At 42.2% G+C, this 23,444-nt stretch overlaps 3 protein-coding genes across 11 annotated transcripts in view; 1 reads left to right on the plus strand and 2 right to left on the minus strand.

The window, feature by feature from the left end:
* TATDN1 (TatD DNase domain containing 1) overlaps window positions 1-14,936 on the minus strand; it is a 32,290-nt gene extending 17,354 nt beyond the window's left edge. Inside the window, exons 1-4 of the mRNA XM_016216021.2 lie at window positions 14,897-14,936; window positions 7,732-7,797; window positions 5,891-5,940; window positions 1,500-1,563 (exon numbers count right to left, since the gene is read on the minus strand). Of these exons, the coding sequence (XP_016071507.1) occupies window positions 1,500-1,563; window positions 5,891-5,940; window positions 7,732-7,797; window positions 14,897-14,918 (202 nt within the window). The 5' untranslated portion in view covers window positions 14,919-14,936. The remainder of the gene's footprint in view (window positions 1-1,499; window positions 1,564-5,890; window positions 5,941-7,731; window positions 7,798-14,896) is intronic.
* Window positions 14,937-15,011: 75 nt separating this feature from the next.
* NDUFB9 (NADH:ubiquinone oxidoreductase subunit B9) lies at window positions 15,012-19,138 on the plus strand. Of its 2 annotated transcripts, none has more exons than XM_016216024.2 (4): window positions 15,012-15,141; window positions 15,957-16,149; window positions 16,691-16,804; window positions 18,904-19,138. In XM_016216024.2, the coding sequence occupies exons 1-4, from the start codon at window positions 15,041-15,043 to the stop codon at window positions 19,033-19,035; spliced, it is 540 nt and encodes a 179-aa protein (XP_016071510.1). In that variant the 5' UTR covers window positions 15,012-15,040; the 3' UTR covers window positions 19,036-19,138. The 2 variants fall into 2 exon arrangements, with proteins under 2 accessions (XP_016071510.1, XP_016071511.1); XM_016216025.2 differs by having other exon boundaries at window positions 15,012-15,129.
* Window positions 19,139-19,925: 787 nt separating this feature from the next.
* Window positions 19,926-23,444, minus strand: part of MTSS1 (MTSS I-BAR domain containing 1) — a 136,205-nt gene continuing 132,686 nt past the window's right edge. For 4 of the 8 annotated variants that reach the window (XM_087825481.1, XM_087825479.1, XM_087825477.1 and 1 more), the window contains one exon: window positions 19,926-22,846. In XM_087825481.1, the coding sequence (XP_087681607.1) occupies window positions 22,092-22,846 (755 nt within the window). In that variant the 3' untranslated portion in view covers window positions 19,926-22,091. The remainder of the gene's footprint in view (window positions 22,847-23,444) is intronic. The other 4 variants (XM_087825480.1, XM_087825478.1, XM_016216018.2 and 1 more) reach the window with 1 other exon arrangement.

Raw genomic sequence — 23,444 nt, forward strand, 5'->3', positions numbered from 1 at the left:
ATGAAGTACGTGCCCCTGAAACCCGTCAGAACGAGGACCAATGCTCTAACCACTGAGCAAAACTGGCTAGGGCATAAATTAATTTCAGCCAGTTAATTTTTAACAATAGCCATAAATTATTCAAACTACCAGAACTATATTAGGTTAATCATCTAAAACTTTTTGTAATACTTTAACACTGTAGGGCATGAAGATGAAAATTGCCTTAACATATTGGTAAAAATAATTAATGCAACTCTTTTCCAAAGCTTGGTATTTACTAAGCCTTATAGAATGGAAAATGAAACAATTTCTTGTAGAATTAAGTGTCAATAACTAATTTTATTCTTTATAGCCACTGTTCATGTGGCTGTGTTATTTCATGTATTTAACAGTTAAAATGTATATTCCTTCCCCTTAATAAGGGTGACTTAAAGAGGTGGAAGGGGGAATTTGTTTTTCTAATAAAAAATAAAGCTCCTTTATTTGCAGGCAATACTTTTTGATAGTTTAAATTGTATAGAACACAAATGTGAAGTCAAAAGGGCTTTTGAGTGGCTTAAAGTGATACTTGCATCTGAATCCATGGGGAAGGTATGGAGCCTTCCTCTGGCTCTGATGTAGATGTTTACATATGAAGGGAGGCAGAGCTTTTAAAGCAGTGAGGACACAGGTACACAGAGAGGAGTGGAAGAGGGCTGACATCAGAGATCCGAGAACTTTTAAAAACTTATCTGTCTGGGGATAAGAAGTATGGAAGACAATATTCTTCTACACCTAAAAGCTCTGGAAGGACGATTTTTATGACCTTAATCACTATGAAAAAGTAGCAGTGGATCCTGAAGACTTCCATAAACATAGCTTTTAATAAGTCAGTATTTTGAAAAATAATGTGGAATGCCTAATTTTTCAGTGTCCAGCAGATAAAGCATGCCCTCACCCCCCAAAAAAGGTTACTAAGTAAATGAATGCCAGATAAAGGAAATATTTTATATAATTAGGATTCCTTTAGGAACCAATTCCAAAACTTCATAGATTTTAAATAATTGCAGAATGTAGGAACATTAAGTAAGCATATGAGGGAATATGTAGAATATTATTGCTTGCATTCCTGGGACATTGCACAGTGTCTCATCTGCACAATAAATATTTAATAAATGATTTTTCACAGCTTTGGTTAAAAAAGAGCAAATAACAAGCAATTCATATCTTAAATACATTACCACATATACACAAAAATTCTACATGAGGAATATGTGAGGATAAATTCTATACCTGGTGACCTTAATTCTCATTAACTGAAATCTTAATCCTTATTAAGTACAATCTTTGTTTAGCTCTGCTATACCAATGAGCACTTTGAATTTTTTCATCTTAATCATGTCCCACTGAAATTAGTCTATTTTTCTGTTGTTTCTACAGTCACGATCCATTGTATTATACCTGAAGCAGTTCTCAGAAAGATTTCTTCAAAATAACTTAATTCATATTTGTTTTTGGTAAAAGTAATATGAGGATACCATTTGTTTGTGCCAAATGCAGTGCATCTTTACTGTCTTGTAGATTTCCACCTGTAATCATAAACTGAAATAGAAGAAATAAAATAAGCCCACTTTAACAAGATTATCAGCAACAGTTCCACAAATATGCCTTCCTGCTACTGCTTTTTTCCAGAATGCTTTTCTCTTAGACTGTCACACACCTACCGTTCCTTTAAAATTCAACTGAAGGATCATCTCCTATGTAGAGTGGTCCCTCTCTACCCCTCTCCACATGCACATGCAGACACACAATACACAGAATTCATCACCCCCACCTATTGACATGCAGTCACATGTCTGTCTTTCCTATTAGGCCATGAGTTCCTTGAAGGCAAAAATCAGGTTGTGAAACATTGCAAAAGACTGAATAAATAACTAAAGACCTCTGATTTTAGAATTCTGTTCAATTAACTCAATGATTCCGTAGTGCTGATTATTCAACAGTTCTCCCAAGTTATCATCTCAGAACCCTAGGGGACATATGAGGTCAAACCATCTTCATAGTAATACTATGATGCTCTATGCCTTTTCCACTCTCATTCTGTCACCAGTGTGCAATGAGGTATTCCAGAGGCTACATAATGTATAATAATGACAGACTGCAGAAACACATATGAAAGTTCAGCAGTCTTCTATTAAGCCAGACATGAAAGAGATGTAACAAAATGTAGAACAATTCCACTCATGCCACTAAATATTTTTGGTTTTGAAAATATATTTTTATAAAAATACGTTATTTGTTATACATTGGTATTTTTAAATGAATAGATATTTAAAATTTTTCTCAGTTTTAATTTCTAATACAGTCTATAGCAACAGATAAACAAACCCACATAAACAAAAGCTCTTTGGGGTCCTTAATATTAGAAAATATAAAGGGGCTCTGACACCAAAAGTTTAAGAATCACTGGGTTGGTGTGTATTAGTGAATTCTTTGTAGGGAAATTTATGGCTCTTGGCAAAGAAGCATACTTTTACAGAGACAGCCAATAGAAGCATTTAGAACACCATATTTGCTAATTTGTTAAAATGCTACACTAAAAAAGCTTTGTGTTAATGGTGACTACTGAGGCAGTGCTGCTTAACTGACATTCTTCTAAAGAAATCATTTAGCCCTGCCGGGCATGGCTCAGTGGTTGAGCAGCGATCTGGGATCCAGGAGATCGCAGTTCGATTCCCAGTCAGGGCACATGCCTGGGTGGTGGGCTCGATTCCCAGTTGGGGGCATGCAGGAGGCAGCCAATCAATGACAACTCTCTCATAATTGATGTTTCTATCTCTCTCTCTCTCCTTCTCCCTTCCTCTCGCTGAAATCAAGATATATTAAAAAAAAATCATTTAAGTACAAAGATGCATTATTTTTAAAAGCACACTTCAAGAGTCTCACTGAGCTTAAATGAAGAATTCACTCTAGGTACACAGCTAAAGAGAAAATACACAAAATATCGGAGGAAGTACAAATGATAAACAGACATTTTCACATAGCAACTTAAACTAATATTACAGATATATGAATGCATAGCCATAATTAAATCCTCAACTGCCTATGAAACTTAGGATATAAGGTATTTAAAAAGTATTGGTACAACAACAGGCATATAGATCAATGGAACAGAACAGAAACCCCAGAAATAGACCCCCGCCATTATGGTCAGTTAATATTTGACAAAGGAGGCAAGAGTATCCAATGGAGTAAAGACAGTCTCTTCAATAAGTGGTGCTGGGAAAACTGGACAGATACATGCAAAAAAATGAAACTAGACCACCAACTTTCACCACACACAAAAATAAACTCAAAATGGATAAAAGACTTAAATGTAAGTCACGAAACCATAAAAATCCTGGAAGAAAACACAGGCAGTAAAGTCACAGACATCCCACATAGTGGAATTTTCACTGATACATCTCCTAGGGCAAGAGAAACAAAAGAAAAAAAAACATATGGGACTGCATCAAACTAAAAAGCTTCCGCACAGCAAAAGAAAACAGCCTCAAAATACAAAGGAACCCCACGGTCTGGGAAAACATATTTGCCAAGGATGTATCTGATAAGGGGCTAATTTCCAAAGTGTACAAAGAACTCATACTACTCAGCAAGAGGAAGACAAACAACCCAATTAAGAAATGGGCAAAGGACCTGAATAGACACTTCTCCAAAGAGGACACACAGATGGTCAAGAGACACATGAGAAAATGCTCAACGTGGATAATCATCCGAGAAATGCAAATTAAAACCATAATGAGGTATCACTTCACACTTGTCACAATGGCTGCCATCAACAAATCAACAAACGACGTGCTGGCGAGGGTGTGGAGAAAGGGGAACCCTAGTACACTGCTGGTGGGAATGCAGACTGGGGCAGCCACTATGGAAAACAGTATGGAGGTTCCTCAAAAGATTAAAAATGGAGCTGCCTTTTGACCCAGTGATTCCACTCCTAGGAATGTATCCTAAGAATCCTGAAACATTCATCAGAAAGAATAAATGTACCCCTATGTTCATAGCAGCACAGTTTACAATAGCTAAGATCTGGAAACAGCCCAAGTGGTCATCAGTAGATGAGTGGATTAAAAAGCTGCGGCACATTCACACCATGGAATACTATGCAGCTATAAAGAGGGAGGATCTTGTACCCTTTGGGACAGTATGGATGGACCTGGAGAAAATTATGCTAAGTGAAATAAGCCAGGCAGAGAAAGACAAACATCACATGATCTCGCTTACATGTGGAATCTAAAGAACTTAATAAACTGATGAACAGAATAGATTCAATGACATGGAAGCATAGATCAGACTGACGAATGTCAGAGGTACAGAGGGAGGGAGGGCAGGCGGGTGGGTGGAGGGGGAGAGAGTAACCAAAGAATTTATATGCATTTATGTACAACCCAAGGACACGGACAATGGTGGGGAGAGGGATTGGGGAGGGGGATGGGGCGGGGTGGAACGGGTCATTGGGGAGAAAAAGGGACATCTAATATTTTAAACAAAAATAAAATTTAAAAATTAAAAAAATAATTGGGAAACTTAATACTACCTAATTATTTAATACAAGACCAGGTGCCCACATTCAGCATTTCAATTATATAAAATAGATTCTAATCAAGTCTACTTCTTATCTTTAACTTTTCCAAAATAGATGAAAATTTAGGGCAATACTAGAAAACATAATATCCTCTCCCAGTTTACAATATGATGATGATAAGACGATGGCGGCTTCCATCATAAACATTATAAAGGTTGTTTACTTTATGCCTGATACAATACCAGGCACTTTGCATTTCATATTTATTTAACCCTCACAACAACTCAATTAGGTACTATTATGGTTCTCCATGTACAGATGAGAAAACTGAGTGAGGTCTAGAGAGATGAAGCACCCCAGGTCACAAAGCTATGAAGAACAAAGCTTAGGCTGGAAGTCAGCTCTGTGATATCCTGTCATTCCTCTCTGTGATATCCTGTCATTCCTAAGTCCATGTGTGTATACCTAGAAATGTTAAGATTAAACTATTCATGGTTGACACATGTAATTTTAGAAGCTTTGTATTTCAAAGTGCAGAAAAGCATTTCATAAAGTGAAATGACCACACAATGAGAAGTTACTGTAACTTTTATCCTTTCTTATTACTTGTGACTAATAACATACAATTTTAGAGCTGGAGACTGCAGAACTCATTTAGTCAGCAGTGTCACTTTTTAAAATGGAAGTTATTCAACTTAAAAGCAGTAGCCACCAAGTGTGCTGACACCACACTATGGAATTTAACCCCATTTCTTGTGTGCATGGGTGCGCTAGCTTGCTATTTTTAAATTCCAATTTTCAAAAAATATCTATTCAAAAAATTTAACACTGAGCTAATAATATTCATTTGCTTAGAACTCTAAAATAGTAGGAATTTCCCTAATAATCAAATTATTACTAAAAACGAAACTGTCCTCTCAGTTACTTGAAATAGTATACCCATACTATAATACTAGACTTGGTGACAGATACATGTCTTTTTGATGATTGCTTAACTCTTAATAAATGCTAAAGTATGTCATAACATGTATTTAAGGTTGCCTCTTCAGAGGCCTGGTAATTCAGATAGGCTTTAAAAAAAATTTTCAAAACAACCTTGCTATTTACCACATTTCTGATCAGATGGAAGAAATTACTTCACATGAGGCTTGTGTCATTTAAACTGCTGTGAAAAGAATATGTAGATATATTTGACTTTATTAACTTGATAATATTACATATTAACAATATATACTGTACTCAAAAACTCCAAGTGTGACACTGGCTCTTTCCTTCTATTCTGCAGTATTTTAACCAAAATTTAGTTTTTAAAAAAATTCAAGAGTAACAAAAATTAGATGTTACCTTTTTAACACCAATTTGGACAGCTCTCTGTATTACATCCTGTAAGTCATCTGTAAAAGATGAATCCCAAAGTAAGAGGACCTGGTAAATAACAATCCATTTATCTATAACTTACATTTACTAAATCAAATCAATACTATTTGACAAGTACTTACCCTATAATAAGAACAGAGTTAGTGATAACCTTAGAAAAAGAAACCTGTATAAGGCAAAACTAGACGAAGTTATTCATTTAATTGTATTTTTATTCTGTTGGCCAAAAGGGTGAAAAGTGACAAAATTCAGAGGTCCAAACTAAAGATGAATTTACTGACTACAATTTAAGTTATTTGCCTTGAATTTCAAATTTGTTGGTAAATTTTTAAAAATTAAAATATAATAGACAATCATTAAGGTTATTTTTACTATGGCCTTTTAGAGTATACCTGCAATGCCTTCCAAAATATAACATCTATTTTTAAATTTTAGTTAATGCTGTATTTCTATAATTCCCATTCCCACTGAGGAAGGCTAATTTTTTATTTTCTCTACAGCTGTTTTTTGCTTTTTTCCTAAAATTTATTAAGTAACATACTTTTTGGGGAAATCAATTGTAATTATTAAGCTCTGAGAGGCCTATATCAAAATTAAAGTTATGTCATAAAAATCAAATTCTTAATTTCATATTTAAGCATCAGAGTAAATGTGATTGGAATTCAATTACTATTACTTCTAGAGTAGCTATAAAATTTATTTTAGACAAAGAATATCAACTTAGTGCTAATTATAAACTAGAGTAATACTAATATCATAAACACATACACAAACATGCATATGCACAGTCACAAAGCATGAAATCTAAGTGCTAAGAGGCAAGGAAAGCAGGATGTAATTTATTCAGTTTTCTAACTGTACTATGTAAGTAACATCATCTAACCTTCTAAATGAAGTAGAAAAGTTAAGTTTTGAGGTAAGGCTTAGGAAAGTTAACATTTACCTTTCTTCGTTTAAGTGACAACTAACATTCCCTATATTTAGAGCTTTCACTTAGTGTTGCCTAGAAGCACAGTAAGACCAGCTTCTGACTGAGCTTTTTGAAATGTGCAATTCCACATCATGCAGACTCACATAAGCAAATTTTCCTGTTTGCACTTACATAATAACAAATATAGTAATTTTCTGAGGCAATATTCACAGGCTAGTTTATTGGAGAAATTATGCTTTCAAAAACTTGTCACCATCATTTCCTGCTTAGTCACGTAGCTGACATAATAAGCCTTTTTAAAATGAACTTGATGTGATAAATGGAAAGCATTTTGCTTTGGGCTAAGCAATCTTTGAGGTACTACTCTTCCCACGTGTACTGTAGATGTATAAGATCTAGCAGGACTTGGTTAGAAAGGGGGAAAGGCAAGACAGGGAAGGCGGACTGTGGCACACCGCGCTCTAAATCACACTGCCACTCAGTCACCCAGCTGAAATGGCTGAGGAAAAACAGACATTATACTGATGTTCAACTGTACATGATTTTTAAATTATGTGCCTTACTATTTGATTGCCTGAAAGACTAAACATCAACTACTGTTTGGATCCTGTGCATACGGTTATTTAAAGTTTTATATTCAAAATTATAAACTACTACAGATAGGGCTTAACACTTTGTTACAACAGGTGCTTCATAAGTGTTCATTATCACAGTTGATCAATGTAGCTTATAGCTATTTCACTTTGTTTAGTTTTATCCAAGATGCATATGTCCTTTAATATTTCAATTGTAAGAGTGGATTATGCTTTTCTAGATCTCCTTGAGGCAGACAATTTATTTTCATAGAGAAACTATTTTACCTTAATAAATCATTTACCTTGATGCTTTTGAAACCCCCTATAAATTCCTCTGAACATAGGGTCTGTCAAGTTGATACCAATATCTGTGGAAAGCAAAATTAAAATAAATGATTAATCATGAAGAGCCTCTATGTGAAACTTTTTCTTTAAATAAAAGCTCATTACTAAACTTTTCATCCTCACATTCATTCACTTCAACAAAATCTGAGTACCTGCAACCTGTCAGTCACTGGGCTACAAAGACAAGTAAGAGAGAATGCCTGCTGCCAAAAAACTGGGACCTGGGAAGGGAGACCCACCAACAAACAATTAAGAAACATTACAAGTAGACACTGGTTCTGTAGGACCCAGAAGAGGAATGCCCAACCTAGTCTAGCAGCTGGCCCAGAAGAGGCTTCCAGAAAGGAGTCCCTGAACTGAATCTTAATGGCTGAGTTAGAGCTACCCAGTAGCAGAGGGGAAATTGCAGATGAGGAAGCAGCAGGGGCAAAGCATCTGGGGTGTGAAATAGCACAATTACAAACTACAGGCCATTCTAGCTGTTGGATAAAGGTATAGGGGAAGGAGGGTCTAGAAAAGGCCAGGCTCAACTACGTTACAGATGCTTGTCTTCACAGTGTCAGATGCAGCAAGAGGCACTAATGGTTCTTAAGCAGAGGAGTGAGATATACATCCTGACATGTTATTCTGTAGTCTCTGCGGAGGGCGGGATTCGAAGGGAGCAGCTAGAGTCTTGCAAAATAGGTAAGAGCTCACATTGCAGTGAAGAGAGCCTGGATTAGGGTAATGCAAGCGAAGGTGCAGAGAGAACACATTATTTACTTCCTTTACTCAAATATTTATGAAGACCAACTCTGTGCCAAATACTATGGTAAGGGGTTAGGGAACATAGAAATGAGAAAGACCCAATACTTAGCTCCTACCCTACAGAAATGTAGTCTATACAGGAACTAAAAATCTAATCTGTGATATAACAAGCTAGACTGTAAGCACCAAAAGGCAAGAAATGTTTATCTTCATTGCTGTACCCCCAGAACCTAGCATAATGGTTGTGTGAAAGTAATATAAATGGAGCCACTTCAAAATGGAGTTGGAGTTGCCACCCAGAGGATCTGCCTGCACAGCTTATTCCTCAAAAACTTTAGAATACTGAAGCTGGACAAAACGACCTTTGGGCTGGGCCAAACAACAGTGTATGCCGAACAACTGTTAACAAGGCTAACAGGAAAGCAGAAGCCCCAACACTAAAAGTGAGACATTCTTTAGAATAGCACCACTATGTGCAGCTAAAGAATAACTTAGCTCGCCCGGCCGGGCGTGGCTCAGCGGCTGGGCATCGACCTAGGATACAGGCGATCAGGGTTCGATTTCCAGTCAGGGCACATGCCCAGGTTTCGGGCTAGCTGATCAATGACTCATCATTGATATTTCTATCTCTCTCTCTCCCTCTCCTTTCCTCTCTCTGAAATCAATAAAGATATATTTTAAAAAATAATAATAAAGAATAACTTAGCTTATTTGAACCTACACAAATTCCTTCTTTGGCTTATTAACACCAACAAAAATTCCGTTCTTCTATTCTGTCCCCTTTGCCTTCACCCTGTAACTGGACCACTGTTTATGTTTCTGCCTGAATCAATGCTTCCCAAAAGTGCAATTTATTTTTTATTTCAAATAAGCACTTATTGCCTCTCACCTTGGATTTTCATTTTGAGGTTAACAGCACATAGTTAGCATGGAGCACAAAGTAGGGGCAATAACAGCTTTGGCAGTATGATGAGAAAAGCTTACAAAAGAGGTAATCTTGAAGCTAAGGCTAATGGAAAGGGCATTCTGCAGACAGATGTGCGTAGGTACGAGACTGGAAGAAATTCCCTGAGCCTGGAGAGCAGTGGTTCTCAATGGAGAGCTATTTTGCAGCCCTTTTCTTACTCTTCCCGCCCCCTAGATTTAGCAATGTCTATATTCATTTCCAGTAGCACAACCGGCAAAGTGCTACTAGCATCTAGGCTTGGGGCTATGGATGCTGCTAAATATCCTACAAGGCAGATACAAGATAGCCTCTCACAACAAAGAATTATCCAACCCAAACTTGATCCAAACTATCAAGTGCCACTCCTGATAAATCCTGCTAGAGAGTATAAGAACAGGAAGAACAAGGCATGAAGTCCTGTTGTGATAGTCTTGGCCAAATTAAAATGCCATCCTTATTAAAATACACACCCTTCAGCTTTTGCACTAGGAGAATCTCTAAGTTAGTGGTGGTAGAGAGAAAGCTGCCTACCAATAGACCCCTACATTATTTTTGCTGAGCTCCAGCTTCTTCTAAGTATATTCTCACTCTGCTTCTACCAAGCTGGCCCTCAGTGAGCTCTGCTACACCAACATTAAGACAGACCTTGGAAGATGAATCAGAGTTTGGATAATTTGAGAGATGGTGGAGAGAGTATTCCAGGCATTTGGAACAACAAGAGAAAGGCACAATGCAGAAAACTTCAAAGATATGCAAAAGCATGTATGTCAATGGAAGGTGGGAAATGAATTCACAAAAGGTTTCCTCGAAGGGTGTTAACACACAAATATCATTGAGTACTATAAAATACAAATTCAGTGGAATGGCCCAGATCACAGAAATCGGAATCTTCTTTTCATGAGGTTAGGAAATAAGATAGGGTCCTTTCTGCCTAGAATAATCCTTTAGGAGGGTCAGTCTAGTCATCCACCACTGACAATCATTAGGAACACTGAACCCATCTGCATCTCTTTTGCCCATTTCCTCTTTGTGCAGCAAAGGAATTAAAATTTTTCCAAAGCAATCTTTTCCTAAAGAACGAAGTAAAAAATAAATGAAACCGAAAAGCAAGCAAATCTAACAAGTAAACCTTCTTATACTAATTTTAAAAGTGAATTGAAGATTAGCTTGGAGGCTCAATTATGAAGCCTTTCCAATTTCCAAGTCCTTGTCTCAACTGTAATAGGAATGGATGCTAAATCCTTCAGTGCTTACCCAGGTGACCCCACTTCCTCTTACAACCTACCTCTTCCCAATACGGGTAAGTCTTTCAGCCCTAAGTCACAGTGTACTTCAAAGATCTATATTCAGCTTTGGACCCAGGTGAGCGTTGGGCTTTAGGATATAATGCACAGCCACCAATTTCTTCCCTTTTCTGCAAGAATCTCTTGTGACTTATAGCCCTAAGCCTTTTTCTTTCTGACATATGGTTTGTCTGAAGCGTATTCCTCAGCCAGCTACTAGAGCTGCTTTCTCCCCCCCCTCCCCCCAATATGTCTTTATTGATTTCAGAGAGAGGGAAACATCACTGATGAGAGAGTCACTGGTCAGGTGCATCCTGCACACCCATGACTGGGGAGATCAATCCTGCAACCCAGGCATGTGCCCTGACTGGCAACTGAACCATGATTTCCTGAACCCTACGTAGATACTCAACCGCTGAGCCACGCCAGCCAGGCTATTAGAGCTGCTTTCGATGCTTTGATGAATAGGCTCCATCACCTTAGTTAGGTTTGGTGAGTGCGTTCAGAACATGCCACCCCAAAATATGTAGGCTTTGGCATATTGGTTTTTTTTGAGCTGAAGGCACTAGAGAAATAGCAGGTGCAGGAAAATCTCTCTGCTCCCCCTTTCAACCTAAAGGAAGGTCATAAAATTTCCCATAAGAAAGGTACCCTCCTTGTACCAGGAAGAGAATATTCTTATCACCACAAACTGAAAGTCAAAGTCAAAATGTATCTATACAAACAAACCCAAAATAACCCTTATCTTCCATTAGCTTCCCCTTATATTCCCTGGTCACTGTTCTACAATTTACACAATTTAAGCCCCTTTGTCTTACCACATCCTCACTTAAGCTTTTGGGCCTAACAGCTACTATGGATCTTCATTTTCCTTTTGAAGACTCCTATATACACAAAAAAATAAAAATGTGTATGCTTTTCTCCTGTTAATTTGTCTTAAGTCAGTTTAATTCTTAGGCCCAGCCATAGACCTAAGAGGGTAGAAGGAAGTTTTTCCTCCCCTACAGAGGCAAATATCTTCTTTTCCTTGACTCTGATTCACTTCTGTTTCCTGTAAGAAATTCTCCTTTATACTGCATGGCCTCTGTGCCTCCCACTCCCACGCTACCTACTCGCCCTAGTCACCAGCAAACAACACCTGCAGGGTGATTAAGGTAATTCACAAGTCGCCCTGGCCAGGTAGCTCATGTAGGTTAGACTGTCCTCCTGATATGCCACGGTTGCAGGTTCAATCCCAGGTCAGGGCACATACAAGAATCAATCAATGAATGCATAAATAAGTGGAGCAACAAACCGATGTCTGTCTCTGTCTCGCCCCCTTCTTCTCTCTAAAATCAATAAATAAAGCCCTGGCCTGGTGTGGCTCAGTTGGTTGGGTGTCATGCACCAAGGATGCAGATCAATTCCCAGTCAGGAGGGGATATGCCCAGGTTGTGGGCATGCAAGAGGCAGCCGACTGATGTTTGGCTCTCACATAGATGTTTCTCTCCCTCTCCTTTCCTCTCCAAAAATCAATTTTAAAATATATTTAAAAAATAAAAATCAATAAATAAAAATTAAAAAGTAAGTCAATATAGAGGGAACCAAAGAAAGTTCAAAATGATCCTCTAAAAGCATTCAATCTCCAAGCAATTTCCAAGAAATACAATTGATATAGGCAGTTAGACATGAGCAGAGCAAGGAAATGGGCCAGGTACAGGTCACCAGGGTAGAAAGCCCCAGGTGCCTAGCAAAGGACAATTGTAGGATGGGACCTCACCCCCAGGGTGACCTTTCCTCCCCTAGCTTATCGCTGGTCATGCGGTTTAGACTCCTTGACCTTTCCTTCCTCCTAGAGATAACATCTAGGCCTCAGTTGTATTTCAGCTCCAGGCCCAGAAAAGCAACAAAACCAGACCAGAGACCCATGGCTTACATCAGGATCAGCTGCACTGGATAATGACCTCCTGCCCTGATGCCGATCAATCAGTGGAGACCTAGACCCTGAAAGGATATACCTGGAAATCTCCTGAATATTATAATGACTCTTTCCCTGGGAACTCCCTTAAAATCTCCATCCTTAAAAGCCTTACAGTGGAGGACCCAACATTTGCTCCTTGCGCCTTTGCCTTTGCCTTTCCCTTCCCCTTCACTATCCCCAACCATTCCCATCCCACCATCAGGAGTGTTACCATTAGCTTCATTAGCTTCCTCACTCCCAACCTCCAAGACCCTTCCTTTACCTCTATAACTTGTTTCCTAAGCCCATATCTTCTAGGAATTACTTTTTCTACCTCTGTGACTTAACAATATAGTTTGAGTCTTGGCTCTGAATGCTTTCCTAGCCAGAACTCAAGTATCGAGGTTGCTTAACCCAGGTCCCATCTAACCTCACAGGCCTAACACCTGGTGCTGATCTCACCACCTACAACACAATGGGGGAACTGAAGTTAAAGAAAGAGAATGGGCTTTGGAGTCAGAATTCCTGGTATTATGACTAATTAGCAGAACAACTGTGGGCAAATCAGTAGAACTTCTAAGCCTGCTTCCACACTAGTAAGGTGGGCAAAGAATTTCTCCTTTCAAGGATGAAATGTGGCTCAAATTGGAAAATGAATGTGAAAGCATTCTGCAAATTAAAAGCCTTATAAAATGTCATTATTATTATTACTATTATTATTACTAAGCACAGTATAAGTTCTGTTAACATGTCAACAACAAATGGAATTTGGGTCAACATTACCTACACAGGCATTCCTCATTTGATTGTGCTTAACAGATGTTGTGTGTTTTACAAATTGAAGGCAAGACTCTCCACCAGAAAGACTGACTCACTTTATTGTGGTGGTCTGGAACCCAACCCACAATATCCCCTAGGATCCCTGTACTGTCATACCACCTTAAGTGATTAACCTCTCAATCCAAGACTACATTATTATTAAGTAGCCAGATGTAAGTCAATCTGTTTATACTCAAAGACTCATGCTGCAACCATAGGAAAAAAGCCAGTCAAAATGTTATTTAACTTGTTCAAAATCTTTTAAGTTGAAAAGTTCCTATCAGAAGTATGTCTAGTGTTGATAAACTCAACAAAGGTAAAGAGATACTGTATGAAAATCAGTTTCTATCCAGCTCCAGCCAGAGACAACTTGAAAAACCAAGAAAGTGAGAGATAGGAGTGAGAATTACCAGAATCTTTAAAAAAGGCAAAGTGAAAAATTACTACTTCTGATTTGGGGAAGGAGGGCAACTGAAGGACTCACATATTTAGTGGCATGTCACCTTAGACGATGGATCAGTAATGTTTGTTTTCCATTCATTTTTTTCTTTAGCTGGTTTTAAAAGCAGTACCAGATTTACTGTTAAAAATTACTCCCAGTATTAATGGGTTTTGTTTTGTCGTGTTTTGTTTTTCAAAATAAGTGAAAAAATGTTTGCAACCAAAAGAAAACCACATCTCCAAACTGATACCTCACTGTTGAGGCTCAGTGAATCATGTCGTATCACTGGTCACCTATGATCTAGGGATACAAAGGGGCAGCAAAGAGGGCATTTTAGAATTGTTTTTTGACTTGGTTTGCCTTTAGATATAACTTCAAGTTGACAGGAAATACAGGACATTAGAGAACAAGCTAGACACCACCACATAGCAAACAGACAAATCCACAGGACAACTAGCCAAGAAGCTCCACTCTATACACAGTAAAACTAAGCTCAGCAAGACACTGGAGTCCCAATCCTAACTCTCGCAATGCCATGTCCCCCAGGTGTTCCTACGTGGCTGGGAGTAAATATTCTTACCCTTCGGTTCCTGCGGCCACGGGGAGGGGAAGTGGCAGGAGGTGCACGTGGGATGGAGGGGAGCACAGCCAGTGGCTCGCCCCTTTTGTTTTTTGGTCGTTCTGCTTCCATTTTTTCTTTGTACTGAACACAACACACACCTTATAAGGAACACAAATCATAACCGTAGCACTCGTGAACTTTCACATGCAAAAGCGCCCTGAGGCCAGCACCCAGCCCGAGCACCACACAGGACCGGCCCCCAGAGGCCGGGGGCGCCCTCCTCCACCGAGCGCCCTCGCGACCTGCACAACAACCGGAGAGCTCCTCCTGGGCCTTCGGGCCGCGGCGAGCGACGCGCGGGGGCAAGCAAAACCCATTTCTTACCCACAAACTTGAAGCGACTCATGACGGCGGGGCAGGTTCTCCCGGGCGGAGGCGGAAGCGGAAACGGCTGCGGCCGCCCCGCCCCCTGGCCGCCGGCCTTCCGGTTCCCGGGAGCGCCGCGGCCGCTGAAGGTGAGCGGCCGTCATGGCGTTCTCGGCGCCGGCGGCCTACCTCACGCACCAGCAGAAGGTGCTGCGGCTTTATAAGCGAGCGCTGCGCCACCTGGAGTCGTGGTGCGTCCACAGGTGCGACAGGGGGCCCGGGGCGTGGGGCGTTGACTCTGGGGAGCCCCGCGGAGGCCGACAGTCCCGGGGACCGGGCGCCTCAAGGACTTCGGGGGCGGGTTGGGAAGGCGGCCCCTCGCCCCACAGAGCCCCGCGCTTAAGCCCGGGTTCGAGACCAGACCTAGTCGCCCGGGGCTGCGAGGCCTCGGAGAGTTGCGTCTCTGGCCTGGGTCTCAGTTTCCCGTTAAGGCCGCAGCGTCCAGCGCGGAGCGGAGGAAAGTGCCTCAAACTGCAGCGGCCAGGCCGCGGGCGCCGCGGGCACAGCGTCCTCCCGACCTCTTCCTAGTGTGCGCAGCGGTGACCTGTGCGCCGTTTTCTTAGGGCCTCGTCACAGCGCCGGGCCTTAGGCGCCGCTTAGCCCTGTTTTTCGGGTGAGGACCTAGAGGCCCAGAGGGTAACGTGCTCCCGGCGTTACCGCTGTTGAGCGGCCGAGCCAGGCTTAAAACTCCCGAGCACCGCCCCGCTCCCACCGTCCCGTCACCTCTCCCCTTTTTAACTTCATCCGGCCCTTCCGCGGCCTTCGCCGCTCGCAGACCCCGCCTCCCACACAGCTGCTGCTGTCCTCGCTCCACCTGAGACTAGTCTTAGAACGGTCTGGACGCACAGGTTTTTCTCGTGACCTAGGGGCAGCCCGCGGTGAGGCGAGCACCCGAACGCGTGAGTGCCAGGCCTGGAACCTCTCCCCAGGGCGAGCTCCCGGCAGAAACCGCCAGACGGTGGGAAAGGTCTGGGCGAGTCCATAACATTGCTCATCTCCACAATCGTGTTGGTTTAAGGGACAAGTACCGGTACTTTGCTTGTTTGATGAGAGCTCGGTTCGAAGAACACAAGAATGAGAAGGACATGGTGAAGGCCACGCAGCTGCTGCGGGAGGCGGAGGAGGAGTTCTGGCACAATCAGCACCCCCAGCCCTACATCTTCCCCGACTCGCCCGGGGGCACCTCCTACGAGAGATACGAGTGTTACAAGGTGAGCGGGCGGCGCGGTTCCGCCAGGTCAGAGCTAGCCTTTCAGGGGCGCCTAGGCCTCTTTCCTGACGGTTGTAGACGCTTGTCTTCAGTTGTCAGTTTCCTCTCTCCCGGATGACATGAAGACTTTTCTTTCTAAACCCAGCTTGTAGTAATTTAGCAAACCAGAGTGCTAACTTGCTTGATAAATAACTCAGTTTTGAACCTTAGGGTAAACCAGTTTAGATTGGTGCTGAGTGTTTCTGAGGAATTCTAGGTAATACTTCCAAAGAACATAAACCCACTGGATATGTAGAGGACACAGAGGGGAGGAAGGATGCCCGTCCTTTCTGAACCGACCCTGCTGTTTTCAGCCCCAGGCTGTTTCACTCCCAGGCATTCTCCCTGTTGGCCCCGCTCCTCTGCTGTTTATGGCTTGATGTCAGAAACAGTCCTACACTTGCTGTTATAAAAATGCACCCTGAGTTTTGTCTTCCGTGCAGGACCTGTCAGTGGTGTGTAAATGTACCCTGTGTAATGGCGTCATGGTTTCCTCCTGACAGGTTCCAGAGTGGTGCTTGGATGACTGGCATCCTTCTGAGAAGGCAATGTATCCTGATTACTTTGCCAAGAGAGAGCAGTGGAAGAAACTGCGAAGGGAAAGCTGGGAGCGAGAGGTGAGTCTTACCTGCATTTTACCACATAGCTTGGCCCACGTGGTCAGCATCTGGAAGGAGCTCGGGTTTTGTCCCCCACTGAGGAGGTCAGGAGTCCAGTTATGACAATTACTCTGGCCCCCTTGCCTCTCAGATATACTTCGTTTCTAAGTGTGTTAAACGTAACATTTACAACCATCTTCCAAATTGGTTAAACTGTGCTCCCTGGTGTTTGGGGCTTTCTAGTCTGTAATTTTGCTTCACCCCCTTCTTCTCCTTAGTGCTTTGCCCTAGCGTCCCTTAACTGTCTTCTCTAGCAGTGCCTTAGATGCTTTTCACCATCTTATGGTGCCTGCTTTACATTTTTCAAAGCTCAGTCTTGCTGTAGTGTGAAGGATATATTGGAGAGGGTAAGGTGAGGAGTGGAGAGACCAATTTTGAGGTTATTGCAGTTTAGTCAAAAGATTACGGCAGCCAGCACTACGGTGGCTGTAGTGATGTGGAGGGAAGTAGACTCAGGAGATGGTCTGGAGGGATATGGAGATGGATTGATGTGGGGGTGAGGGAGGTGAGAGACAGTGAGGACTGGGGAATGACTTCCAGGTTTTAAGCTTTAACATCTGGGGTTTGCTGATGGTTTTGAGATAGGGAAGAAGGGGGGGGGTGAGGAGAAGAAGCAGGTGTCAAGGGGACAGTCAAGTGTCAGTTTTAAGTGTGTTAAATTTGAGAATCCTGTGAGACATCACATGCAGGTATCAGTAGGTGACTTTGGATGTAGGAATCTGGACCTCAAAGGAGAGATTTGAGCTTGAAATAGGAATTTGTGAGCTAACAGTTGTTTTCAAAGTCACAGAAATAGATGAGATCCTTATGGGAGACTAGAGAGAAGACAAGTCCCAAGAGCTCCCACTTGTAGAGGTCAGGAAAAGGAGACTAAGAGGCACCCAAAAAGGGAGGGGCAGGCAGGAGGGTGTCATGCAGAGTCCAGGAGAAAGTGTTTCAGGAATGGCCAGGGCCAAGTCATCTTTGCTGGAAGTTGCTAAAAGGTAGAACAGAGTGAGGACTGGAAATAATGTCCCAAGAGTTTGGCTGCAGGAAGGGCTAGGGCTTTGGTGCTCTTGGCTGGTGCCTTTTCTGGAGGGTTTAATCTCACTGACAATAGTAAGAACAAAGTAAGAGAAGACAAGGAGGAAAGAGAATTCTTAAGAAGTTTTGCTGATGACAGTAACTGGAGGCCAACAGACTGTTTTCTGAGATGAGAAATAATGGTGCATATATGCTGATTGGAAGGTTCAGGGTGAGGGAGAAGTTGATAATGTTGATGAGAAAGGTGGAGGAGGGAGGTTTTGAGGGGGCGTGGGATCCCGAGCATGCCCAAGGCCTTCATTCCAGCCTTTGGAAACTGGAGATGTGTTGACTTGGAGAGCAGGAGGTTCACACTGCAGTTGATCACTGATAACCACCTCTTCTCCACACAAACCTTCCTCCTTTTGCTATGCTCTTCCACATTATTAAGCAGCACATGTGCTGGAGGCTCAGGTTAACCACAATCAAGAATGGATTTTTCCGAAGGAGGCTTTGGCAAGTCACTGATCTGGAAAGTGGGTCACTAGATTTCCTCCTGTTAGGACCGTGGTAGTCTTGGAGATTCCTGGAATTGGGGCAGTTGGTCAACAGCAGGCATAACTGAGCACGTTTTTACAAGTGATTTCATGTTACTTCTTGTCCCGGTTGCTACTGGGGGTGGGGGGGGTCAGGCTTTAAAATTAACATCCCTAATGTAATATGAATTGAGATTTTTTAAATGGTGCTTTTGGAGAACAGTTAGCTGAGACACAAAAGTCCGTTTTTGTAGGGGGACCATAACCAGAGTAATTGGAATAGTAACTGTCATGGTTTAGGTTAATGAATAAGGTGGGATGGGATGGTTTTTCTGTTTCACTCAGTGAAAGTGTGGGTATAAAATAATGCAGGTATGTGTAAACACCACCTCGGCCGTGAGGATCAGATGATGGATGTGTGATGTGAAGATGGCAGGAACAAAGCTGATGCTTCCCTGCAGTGGCCGGTACAGTCAGTTCAGCTCCTTTTCTAATCCTTCCTTCCTTGACTCTTTCTAGGTTAAACAGCTGCAGGCGGAAACCCCAGTTGGTGGTCCCACCACTGAAGCTTTGCCCCCTGCCCGAAAGGAAGGTGATTTACCCCCACTGTGGTGGCATATTGTGACCAGGCCCCGGGAGCGGCCCACATAGAGACAGATAGAGGAAGACACCTTACTAGTTGTGCTTGCAAGTGAAATAAGTTACAGAAAATATACACACTTGCCCTAATAAAAATAACAAGGTGTATGACTGATGTGTTTTGTCTGAGGAGTAACATGACGCCAGGTGACTGTGCCACTGTCTTACCAATTTCCTTATTGGTTGTGCATAAAAAGAAAAGTAGTTAGATGTCCCATTGACAGCACATGCTGTCAGTAAGGGAAAACTGTAGCAGAACCAGGTACAAGATTTGCCCTGAAGACTGAGCTGAACAGACTCTAGCTGAAGGCTTCATTAGCTCTACTGTCTGGAAGGAATACGAAGCTGAGAGAAGGGATGCTAATATTAAGGACTTAAGGTACCATCTTGGTTTTCTAAGGATCCTACTGATGGAATTTTAGTTTTGATTAAAGGACAACTTTCTCTAAGAGGCACACATTCAACACATAAAACGAGTTGATAGGGTCCTCTCAGGAGTAGAAGTTTGAAGGGTGGGGTTAAAGGTTCCAGTCTGGGGTGAAACTTTTTTGTGATACTTGTTTTGGAGGCAGTTTCCAGCTCTGCTTCCTCTACCATAGCTGGGATTGTCTACAAACTCAAAAGTAAGGGTACAGCAGAACTCTAAACATTTGAAGAGGTTTCTTTAAAAGGTAAAGCCACTCTAAAAACGGTGAACCAAACCCAGCTACCTTTAGTTCTTGGCAACTCATCGGAACTGCCTTCAAATAACTAGTTCAGGCAACTAGTGTTCTTAGAGCTCAAAATCATCACAAAAATAATGTTTCATCAAGTTTTCTAATTAAGCTTGGTCTGAGTCTCAGTCCATCATCTAACATTTAACGAGGACCAACTGAATTTTAATAAGACTTGAAATACAGGACTCTTTTTCTAGTGGTTCTTTATTTATAATGTAGGCTGAAGCAATTGTTACAAGATAGAAGGGAAACACATTACACAATTATTATTTATACAAGTTTAGAACAAAAAACTGCACAGGGAGAGGTCAACTCTCAGTACAAACTAGCAACTAAACCACAATAATTTACCTTTAGAAATGATTTCTTTATTTGTAGCTGTGACACTGCTTTTACAATATGCAAAAACACAAACAGGACTACCCAAGGTGTTTTGTCACATTCTTTCTACATTGAATTTGGCAACATTTTATATTAAATTTCTTCAGATTATACTAACGTTTAAAAACTAAACAAGTGAAAAGCTGTACCAATGTACAGTTACATCCATTTATTTCAAAGGTTTAAAATACCACTTTTATCTATTATTATTACCTTGCAGTGATTTCTGCTTTTGCAAAAACCATCTCAAGCATCATGTGCACAATGCATCAGCTACTTTTTAGTCATCAAGATTGGTGGGCTAAACCACAGGCACTACTGTTGCTTATATTCTGTAAAAGGAGCTTGTTTTTCAAAGAAAAAAAAGCTTAAATAGTTTCTAATAATCATGCCTTTGCTTTAAAGCCATAACATAAAATGTCCTTGAGCAATCACAGCAGTGTTAAATGTTAATATATAGAATTAATGACTATACAGGTACATTACTCTCACATCCAATGCAGTTATGTATTAAAGCATAAGATTATGTAATTGAAGATACTAGCCAACAGAAATCTGCAGGGTCTGTAGGACCCACCAAGCTCCTATCATCCTGTGACAGGTTCGGCCACAAAGGAGCACTTCCAGCTGACCCAGCTGCTAAGGAGATTGCTTGCTTTCTCATATTTATATTCTCCAGACATGATCCCTCTAAATCTACAAATCCCTGTTGGCTTTAGGGGATGGGCATTATAACAAATTTAACTTTCACTTAAAGACATAAATCCATTCCAAAAAACATTACCTAGAATACAAAAAAAGGGACAGCCTAGTCAGATTCCCAGTGACAATAAAGAAATCCTCTCTTCACTGTTCAGTATGAAGCCAATTAAGAAAAACAAGCCCCCGATTGGTAAACACATTGGCAAGTTGCTGGACTAAGCTGGTTACTCTTTGTTAAATCCGCTCAAGTTTTTTCAAAATATTTGGGCTTTATAATGCACCCAGCCTGCTGGGCACAGTTAAGTAGAAGGCATTTGCTATATCTAAGAATTCCCTGCTATCATGTTTAAATGTTTTCACATTTTTGAAACTGCCTTACCCTTTTGGATGTATCTGGATTCGATGAAGGGTGTAACAGACGAGTAACTAAAGTGGGGGATTCTATGTCTACCTGGTGGTGGCAGCATGCACAAGACTGGAGGTGGGTGCTGTGTGCAGTCAAGAGGAATCGTGGGAGAAAGGAAGTCCTTAAACACCTTACAGAAACAAACACCGCAATCCAGTATGGCTTATTCGGATGCATTAACCATGAAGCTACTAGAAATTCAACCTACGAGGCTACCCTTAAATGTGACAGGTCTGCTATGTTAACAGTGCCCCTCCCGTGGCCCTCCCCCCGATCCCAACAGCCTACCCTCCAGATTCGCTTCACTCTGAATAGTGCTCATCAACTGACCACTGCTCTGCTCGTTCAGAACATAGTGTATGTAAAGGAAAGGTTTGCCCCTTACCATTCTGCTTGTACATTAAAATAACTTGAATCTGCTTCTAAGCCAGACTACTACGATGCATCTACAAAAGCTTGCAGGAAAAAAAGAGAAGAAAAAGTTACCCCTTTTTTCTGAAATTATCTACTTCGTGGTTCCCCTTCCCTGACCCCTCCCCCCCTTATGCATTTAAAATTTTACAAAGACTTGTAAAAAAGTTAAATGGAATTTGGCACCTTCAGAAAAATCAAAAGGGAAACTAAGATTAAAATGTGCAGAAAGAAAACTGTCAATATTTACAAATTAAAAGATCAAGATTATGTCAGTTACATATGTTGCTTTTAATTCTTATCTAAAGGTGTCGAGTACTTTCAAAAGAGCTGTATTCTGAGTTGCCTACAAAATCTGTTGATTATAGAGTGGAATGGATCAAGACAAATTAGGTTTTATTAATTAACAGTTCATTTCCCACTGGCAGCATTTCCTGTGAGCCTAAGAGAGCCTAAGAGAAGCGAGGGGCCGAGCGGTCGTTCGTCGTGGTCTTCTTCAGTTTCACGCCCCTTCGGATGGCGTTCAGCATGTCTTCTCCTTGTGGGGCATCTCTTGGGCTCAGGTCTGTGGGGTCACTCTCTGGAACCTGGCCTGGGGAGGCAGTGGCACTGGAGGGATCCCTTTCCTGGTCTTCCTCGCCTTCTGGAATCGCCTGTCTGTGCTCCTCGGGGATACTTGGCTTCAGGCCTGGAAGAGGAGGGTTAACGGAGGCTTGGCCACTCCACAGTGAAGAGGGCATGCTGGTGACGCCCTGGGGGCCCTCACCCACAGATGGCGACTCAGGGCTGTGCTCACCCCGCTCCTCTGGCCCGTCTGGAGGGGCTGGTAACACCCCGGGGAGGTCTGGGACGGTTGGGGTCTTCACAGGGATCACGGGTGTCTTGATGGGGATGGGCCCCGCACCGATGGTCCCCCGGCGGACAGAAGGCTTGGTGGAAGGGGTCCGTCGGATGGTTGCAACCCCTGGGGTGACCATAGCAGGTCCGAGGGTGGTGGGGAGGCCAGCAGTTGAGGCCGGGCGCTTGGCTTGGAACATCCGTCGGTAGGACTGGCTGATGTCACTGTTTCTTGGAATGGTGGAGGATTTGTCAAACTCCTGCTGGTCTGCCTCCTGGTCACCACTTACAGAGAAATAATCATAATCTGAAACTGATGATAGGATTCGATTAGAAATCTCCAAGGCAGCAGCTCTGCTTTCTGATTCTTCTGTGTTGGGGGACAAAAGGCACAAGAGGCAAGACACTTAGCCACAATCTCACCCCACGCCTCCCCCAGGCTGCTGGGCTGCCCTCAGGAACTGGATGTGTAAGAACCTGGCAGGGACCTTCATTCTGTTCACTGATGCAACCCTGGGCACCCAGAACAGTGCTGGGCATGGTAGGCACGACTCACACATGGTGGAGAGGTGACAACTGTAAAACTTGTGGGCTGAGGCACAGCTCCCCCCAAGCATCTCTGGGAAGAATGTGGGGTTGGAAAGAGAAATTCCCCAAACCCTCCAGTCCAGGTTGCAACATGAGAAACAAGCCCCAAATGACTATCTCAGGCCCTGCCATCTCCCTCATAATTAACTCATTAGGCAAGAGCTATGAAATAAATGGAGGTACCGGCAATGAATCCCTGAAACCAGTGAAGTGTGCTCACCTCTCAACACCTGTTATCACGCGAGAGGGGAAGCTTACAGATTAGAGCGAGTTTCCGAATAGCAACACTACTGACTGTGGAGCAGGTAAGTTCTGCGCTGTGGGTGGGTACGGGGGGTGTGTGTGTATTACAGGATGTTGAGCAGTGTCCCTGGCCATCC

This window comes from Miniopterus natalensis, chromosome 16 (genome assembly GCF_054644295.1).
Source record: "Miniopterus natalensis isolate mMinNat1 chromosome 16, mMinNat1.hap1, whole genome shotgun sequence".
NCBI classification, from domain to species: Eukaryota; Metazoa; Chordata; class Mammalia; order Chiroptera; family Miniopteridae; genus Miniopterus; species Miniopterus natalensis.